The 8377-nt window shown below is 37.4% G+C and overlaps 1 protein-coding gene across 3 annotated transcripts; it reads left to right on the top strand.

Moving 5' to 3' along the window:
* Window positions 1-256: 256 nt before the first annotated feature.
* LOC307013623 (uncharacterized protein) lies at window positions 257-8160 on the top strand. Of its 3 annotated transcripts, none has more exons than XM_079641074.1 (5): window positions 257-617; window positions 4056-4221; window positions 5524-5798; window positions 6869-7528; window positions 8093-8160. In XM_079641074.1, the coding sequence occupies exons 1-3, from the start codon at window positions 405-407 to the stop codon at window positions 5712-5714; spliced, it is 570 nt and encodes a 189-aa protein (XP_079497200.1). In that variant the 5' UTR covers window positions 257-404; the 3' UTR covers window positions 5715-5798; window positions 6869-7528; window positions 8093-8160. The 3 variants fall into 3 exon arrangements, with proteins under 3 accessions (XP_079497200.1, XP_079497201.1, XP_079497199.1); XM_079641075.1 differs by lacking the exon at window positions 8093-8160 and having other exon boundaries at window positions 6869-6951; window positions 7461-8086; XM_079641073.1 differs by lacking the exon at window positions 8093-8160 and having other exon boundaries at window positions 6869-8086.
* The last annotated feature ends 217 nt before the right edge of the window (window positions 8161-8377 follow it).

Raw genomic sequence — 8377 nt, 5'->3', positions numbered from 1 at the left:
AACGCTGGCCGACATTTTAATATATGTTTGGGGGGAGGGGCATAGTCCACGTCCATGTGCTTGTTACGCGTATGAAACAGGAAACACGTAAATGAACTCAGTCTGTCTAAAGTAGTTAAACCGTCACAATGTGCATTTAAAAAAACTAGTTTCACTACATAATTCACTTTTTCTGTTCTCTCCTGCGGCTCCTGTACCCACACCACAAACCCATACACTGATCTACACCATCATAAAACCAACTGCACTTTTAAGAGCCAAACTCAACCTATCTCCCTATCTAGCTCTCTTATATCTATCATCTATTTCTTTATTCACCCTTCTATCTATGCTGTGTACTTTCCTGTGTTTGTCAGTTTGTCTGTCTGTCTGTCTGTCTGTTTGTTTGTAATCCCGTGTTAATCATGCCAGGTGGGTCTACAAAAAAGACATGTCCCTTCTGTCAGAACATTTTATTTTGTGCACAGAAGATGTGTGGACATTGCCTTAAGGAGCAGCCAAAAAAGCCGCGGCTTGAGAAGAAGCTCAAGAGGTTTGATGAGAAGCGAGGGGGTTGGGTGTCAGGGCGGAAGAAGAACCACAACATTGCTTCCATCAAGGATGAAGCCATTGTCTTGGTATGTACACTTTTTACTGTATGTTAAAGTCCATGAAATGTCCAAAATAAACGTTATTCTGTGTTAATAAATCGCTTCATAACTTTCCACTGTTTCATTTGACATATCAACATCAATGATTCTTTCCATAAATACCCCCCAAATAACATGAAATGTGTGCCACTTTCCCGTGTTATTCCGCTCCGGTAGCGAAAAGCTTGCCAGCCATTAACCCAGCTGTGTGACGTCACACGTGGCAAACACCAGCCTCGTCTGGATTGTTTGTTTTGTATCCTTCCACTATTTTCGCTCAACATATGTGTAACCGGACCTCGCTAAACTTTTTTTATCTAACAATTCATGATGGGGAAGCGATGTGTAGTTGTGAGCTGTGAATGTTTCCTGGTTGCTATAAACATTGATCATGGGTGCTGGAAGATTGTGCACAAAACTCGGGTCAGAATTAAGTTACTACAGGTGTTATGCCAGCTTGAGCTAAATGTCACCAGAGTACAGTGAACTTGCCTAGTGACTGAAATATATAAAAGTTGAAGTGAAATAAGTAAGGCCAAAAATGAATTACGTCTGAATATCTTTATTATTTTTACCACTTTTAATTATTTGTGGGCTCGCACATATACCAAAATAGACTAATGTACACTGCAATAAAGATCAAATGTTACAAGTGAAAAATTAACAAAAGAACCCTTTTTTATTTATCAAACAGTAAATTAATACAATCTTACAAACTTGTGATTTGGAAAATGTTGTTATATTTACATGTTTCTTTGGAAAAATAATATTGTAAATGATGTACTTTGGAAATTATTTACATCATGCGAAACCATTTTAACCATTTCAGCTGCATGGCTTATGTCAAATTACAGATTTGGCCATTGAAATCCCTGATAGCGGCCTCCCGGTTCAGGGTAAGTCTTCCGTATCTCGGTTACAGCACATGCAGGCAGCGGGACTCTGATTTTTGGGCCGAGTACACCCCAGCACCAACGTACAAACTGTCGATAAGCTGTATATCGATACTTCCTAATGAAAAAAAAGTATACAGATTATAAATATATTTGGAGAAAAATAAAATGTTATGTAGTACTATTATGTAGCAATGGTTACAAATTGGCTTATAACATGATATTTGTATTTTACTTGTACAAAATAAATATGAGGTTGTACATGACTGCTTGGCAGAATCATAGACCTCTTATATATTTCCTCACATGTGTAGTTGTTTCTTTTCCCAAGCATACATTGAACTTGCATACACAGAAAAAATAAAAGCCAAGCTGTTTTTGACTGCTTGAAAGAGTTTAATGGTATCTTTAAAAGTGTACCATATCTGTAGCGACTAAAAGTATTATATGAAAGCAAAGCTGCAATAGGCAGTTGGGTCAATAAATATTTACTTACTGGTATAGTGGGCCATCAACTGCTCTGTGTTGTTGTTTGTATTGAAGATACGCTATTTTCAGTGTCCAAATACTGAGACAGCCTTCTCTAAAGCCTGGGTGGCTAATAATGCACCTTGGTTTCTCGTCGGTGTCTTCTATCTGGTCAGTAGGTTGCAAACTGTCTATTTGTTCCATCACCTGCCAGATCTCTCTGCAGCATATACATTCATCTGCAGTGGGCATGCTTTCACAGCGTTGACATGTACACCTGAATATTGTACATAACATTAAAAAAAAAACAATATCTGCCGGACGTGTGAGGAACAGATGACAAATTAAGATCGACATTTAGTGCAGGTCAAATTAAATAAAACAGAATTTACCATTCAGTATTGCCGACTCGAGTCTCGCCGGCTGCGGAATCCGCTTCTCTTTCACAAGTTTCTGCCTCGTTGTTCGATTGCCGGGCAGGAGGCTCGTACTGATAAGGCAAGATGCCTTGAAGTGAAAGGCTAGCTGGTTCACTCTCTACTTCTGTAACTGAATCCAGATAACCCACCGAATCTGAGCTTGAATGATCGCTGTCGCTGTCGCTGTCTGAAGTTGTCGCGTTGCTTGCCATTTGGACTGATTTGATCAAATGGCAATATTTGCCACGTGTGACGTCACAGCTCGTTCGGGAGTGATCGGGGGCGTACTCGGCAAACTTCGGAACCAACATCGGTTTTTAACGTATGTCATTTAATTATGACCAAACTTTAAACTTTTTTATTTATTTTTATTCTGGTGATATCTAAACTACATGTTAAAAAACACCTGTGTTAGATGCATTACAGTACATGGCCTTTAAGGCCCGGACACACCAAGCTGACACCAAAGAACTGACACAGATGGACCCTGACTGTTTGCCAATATATTGGGCCAGGATCAAGTTGAATGTTGTTTTTATATACATTTATTTCTTAATGATGTTTGTATCTTATTAACCAATATACACTTTGATATCAACTTCAAATATAGATATTAATACAAAGGTATTATTTAATATTCTCTTTTCTTTCAATTTTAAAACTACTCTTATCTTAACTTTCACAGCCAAGGGACACTATTTTAATTTAACTACACATTTAAATAAACAGAGCACTTCCTTCACTTCCATGTTGTGTTCCATTCTTGCTTATGTACACACTTTTAGACCTTAAAGGTAGTGTATGTAAGTTTGACAAACCGGCTCGAGATCGCTAGAATTTGAAAATACACAACCGGAGAAAATCTGCCACTTCCTTACAGAGCCCCTCCTCCAACACACACGAACGTGCACATGACCAATGAGGGCACGAGATAAGTTTGTGCACAGATGGAAGGCTGACAGGCAGGTAGGCCATCCAGTTACTTTAGCCGGGCCGGGTCAGATGATTGGTCGTGCTTTTTACAGTATTACGGCTTCCACAGATTACATTTTTTTATGGATTTTTTGTCAAAGCACTGAAGACATTCATTGCTATCGGGATGTTAAGGGCATTCCATGGAATATAACAAAAAGCGTATCTCGAGCCGGTTTTTCAAACTTACCTACCCCACCTTTAATAAGACTACATAATTGTATGTTACTACTCTATATTACTCTTACGACTGCAGCCACAACATACGGGAACGTTTTATATCGTAGCACGCAATTTCAATTTCAACAGTGTCAAGCTATGCTTGGATTGTGTTACATTTTTAATTATGCAATAGTCATTGTAAGTGTTAATTGTTGAGTGGTCACACATTTGTATCTTATTGTACTTTAACTTTAAGATTATCAGGGTTTGAACTGGGACTCAGGATACTGATTTATTTGTATTTTGTGTTTGTCTATAAAAAAAATTATGCTTCTACTGTGTAACCCTTCCTGGTAAATACATGATTCTGCAAAAGCTTAACTCAGCATCTAGGTTTATGAATGGCATACAACTAGATGCTGTCATCAGTAATGTTATAGTTGTAGTTATATAGTTGTTGATGTTTCCTTTCCATTTCTTTAAACAGTAAATATATTATTTTGTCATTACAGCTTGAGAAACTCCATGCCATTGGCTTTAAACCAGTGCTGCTTCTTGGCAAGGAGACCAGGAAGAAGGACGTCAAATGTGAAATCCTAACCCCTCGCTGCACACTGACCGCCTATGCCCAGGATTACCTTGACAAGATAGGCACTTTTTATGAGTACCTTTGTGAAGGTGAGATACTTGCACTATATCTTCACAGTATTGTGTACACAAAATGTTTGTATCAATGGAGAGCTTAACATTTCCTTATAACCAACACAGTTATATGGAATGAGTTTGCATCAACTCATTGAATAAAGTCAGTTAAGGTAACAACAACTTACATCGACTGTTTTCAATCCATCCAAATCTTGTGGGACAACAACTTGATCCAGTATTTATCCTTTGATACAGCCAGAAAGCAGTCATTCGAGCCATTTATTTGGGTTTGGCAAACTATATTTTGTGAGACAACTAACACACATCTTTTCTACCTGTTAACTGTCACTATTTTTAGCTGCAAAGTATTACAAAAGTTGAAAGTAATTGCAAAAATATTTAGGGTTATGGACAACGTTTGACGGTTTTTATTTTAGCAAACTACATACAATAAATACATTTTTAAACACTGAGTATGTAGCCTAATGAGACATGGCTTACTCTGCAGAGGGGACTTGTGGACATTTAACTTTTATTTATCAGGAAATAGTTAGGCAAGTTTACGTGAATTTGAAAAACCATTTTGGGGTATTGTGCTACCACTTGCGCATTCATTGTATACAAATTGAAAGTTGTAAAGTTGTTAATGTCAAGGTAGTTAGGTTTGATGACTGAAATGTATGTTTAGGCTTGAGCCATCCCTTAAGCAATTTCCTTTTAGCAAACCGTTCCTAAACGGTTTCCTTTATCAACGCCCAAAAGGGAGAAATATTTTGAGGTTAATGGTAAGAGCACAATACATGAAGACGATCCCAGTTGACCACATATTCAGTTTGGCAGTTCTGTATTAAGGTCATGTTTCTCGGGTTGTAAACAAAAGCAGTTATCCAGTGCATCCAGAGGTCCCTTTACATTACATTTATGTTTTTATCCAAAGCGACTTGCTACTTATTTGATTGCACTTATGCAAAACACGTTTGCGTCAGTCTCATAAATTCTGAACAAAATGTGTGGATGTAAATAATGTAAGGGAACATACATGAACACGTCTATATGTTGTCTACCGACAAATTGACATGTCACATCACATGTAGAATGTAGACACAAATCGGAAGAATAATATCGCAAAAATAAAACCATAAATGGTTGACTGGATAAATACCACAATTTCTCTGCTATTAACTTTGACTGCACACAGTCCTATGACATGACGAGTATATGTTTGACCCTTTCTGGAAACATACCTTAAGCACGCTGTATTTCTTATTTCTAGATATATGAGTTAACCTCTTTGTCTGAAGCAAGTCAAGACCAACATTTGTTTAACTTGCACAGGTTGGACACAGGACTCCACTGGCCAGGGGGTTGCGGAAGATCCTGAGGAAGAGACAGTCACGCTGAACCTCACACCCTGTGACCCATCTGAACCAGAAAACAACTGGCAGGAGGCAGGGACCACAAAGAGCCAGGTGCCAGAGACAAGCACCGTGCAGGTGGAGGTGCTGAAGACCCCCCCCCCCCCGTGAAGCAGTGCACCATCATAGAGGTGGGGCAGGAGGAGCAGCCGCAGTGGGATGATGTGAGACAGGCTACCACCACGGAGGGGCCAGGTAATAAAATAGATAGATAGAATCGGAGGGATGAAACCCTCTTTAATGGTCACACATGCAGAGCACACAGCACACACAGTGACATTTGTTCTCTGAGATTTGCAGCTTTTATATTTATAAAAGTCAAGAGTGTTTTCCGATATTTTCCTAAAAAATTATTGTAGGTAACTTGTTGACAAGTCATGCTTCTACAATATCTCAAAACACCTAATTGCACTTCTTGCATTTTTGGGAATAATGATTGTTCCAATAGGTAAATAATAATAACAACAATAGCTTAATCTAAATAACAATTTCACCTACAACTTCATAAATATGAAAGGAAAATGGGATACTTGGGTATGTGTATATCCTTAGGTACTCGGATATAAATAAATATTAAACGTTTAGAAAAATACAGTCTTTCATTTCTGAACAGACATGTGGTTACTATATGGTTAGACCTTTTTCACACAAAAATGCAAAGCAACAGCAGGCTTACTTTACACTTGATAAATCACAAAATAAAACTCCTATGTGATTTGGTTTACACACAGAAAGGGTCTTACATTGTAGCGTTGGACAGTAGGTCGATTACATCAAAATGATTTGGCTCATGTCCATATATTGTACGAGAGGTTGATATCATTAATATTGTGGTCTACCTAAAGCAATCCCTGACCATAGGGGTAAACTTCGAAGCAACTCATGCAACAACGTCATGCAGCATATTTAAACTTTATACTCAAGAACTGCATTTAGATACGACACTGTCCCATAATGAACATACAGGGAATAAACTTAGGTTTTTGAATCAAAGTTAAATTCATTTAACGTTACAGCACAACATGTTAATATTTATCAAACTATTCCTTACACATAAAGTATGGAGTCAATTATATAGGCAAGACAACAAAACACCTAGACTTCATAGATCAACCTCAATTAAATCGCAATAACAAAAAAATATCTGTACCTAACACCTATTGCATCATGTGATGCTGCATTTGTGGGATGTATTTTGAAACTTGAGTTTAAGCTTAACTTGGTGTACTGTATGTATATAGTAATATTTCTTCTTCAACCCACAGCTGTCAGGACAGGGTCCGTGAGGGACACAGTACTTGGTCCTAGACTCAAAAAGAAAAAGTCAGGTATATTAACAGTATTACCGGTAAGTATTTTGACTGATTATAAACATTTGCATGAGTTGAATTGATTGGTATTCTAATAAATCTATCGACATGTACAAAGTGCATGTAAACGCAGTGATTGATGCTTCTTCAGTGAGTTAACAATGCTATATTGTGACTAATAACTATAACTGATACATTATCCAAAAATCCAAAGGACTTTAATTGTCTAATTAGACTAAAATACATACAGTCATAGTTGATAAGGTGGGGATGAGAATGCTAGGCAGTAAAGGAAGCAGCAGTGCAGTATTTTCTTTGGTCATCTCAGGCTCAGCAGTGGTATGGCCATTCAAACAAGCATCCCATGTTAGGACTGAGAGCAGCTCGGTTCCATTTCAATGATGTATACAGTAACTTTTGACCAGTGATAACAGTGTGGTCACTTTTCATCGTGCAAGTCTGGTTGCTACTTAAGTGTTCATAGTTGTATTTATTTTATTTCTAATATGACTAATACTGTATGTGGAACCTGCTTTGATGTTCACAGATTGCTCCTACCACACTCGCCTAGAAACTTTCCCCATCAGGAGTGTAATAAAAGAAAGAATGAGAAAGGTTAGACGGGAATAAAAGTAATGCATAGGGTGTGCTTTATGATTTACAAACTTCCAACACAATTGTTTGCTAAATAGCTAATATGCGTTTGGTCTTTCCGAAATTAGAGATTTGTTTTCTTCTCTTGATACGGAAAAGCAGAAATGTTGGTGGAGTGGGAGCCCTGTCCAGTAGGGTATATATCTTCCAGTTACTTGGCTTCATGTCATCTGATGTAGTCCCATGTTGGAGAACAAACACATGATATTTAACAAATGCAAAACATCCAAATCTACCACCAGTCCTCTTATATATTTCACTGCTGTTATTCTGAAGCAGCTGAAGTACGGTAGTGTAGGAACAAATTATTGTTTAACTTCATTGTTGTTAATGTATGTGTTTTTGTTTGTTTTTATTGTTTGTTAGAACATTTGTTTTCATTTCTATGTCTACTTTTTCTAAATGGTAAATGAAACATTTACTTATATAAATTGAGTTATAAGATGTTTGCTTCACACATGGTTTATGCTTTTCGGAAAGACGAAACTAGTAACTGTAACTAACATTATTCCATTCTGTTTTCAGTGGCAAGGAGTGGGCTCATTCCTGGCAGCCGAAGAATTCTCCGGGATAATGCATACAAATAAAATCTGTTATTTGAACACCAGTTTTGTTTTTGCACGTTTGTTCTCTTGTTTATATGCTCCATTTTAGTCATATTTCATATGTTTCTATTAGAAATAAGATGAAAACCTCCACCAAAATGCATTTGACTTTTTAGGAAATTACAGTTGAAATACTACATGATTTCATTGTCAGTGATAGGAACATCATAACCTATTTTAAGCATATTCATGTGTGAAATCTGGT

Source organism: Notothenia rossii (genome assembly GCF_949606895.1).
Source record: "Notothenia rossii genome assembly, chromosome: 7".
In the NCBI taxonomy this organism is placed as follows: domain Eukaryota; kingdom Metazoa; phylum Chordata; class Actinopteri; order Perciformes; family Nototheniidae; genus Notothenia; species Notothenia rossii.
Note: the sequence above shows the minus strand (reverse complement) of the source record. Positions and strands in the feature narration are given on the sequence as shown.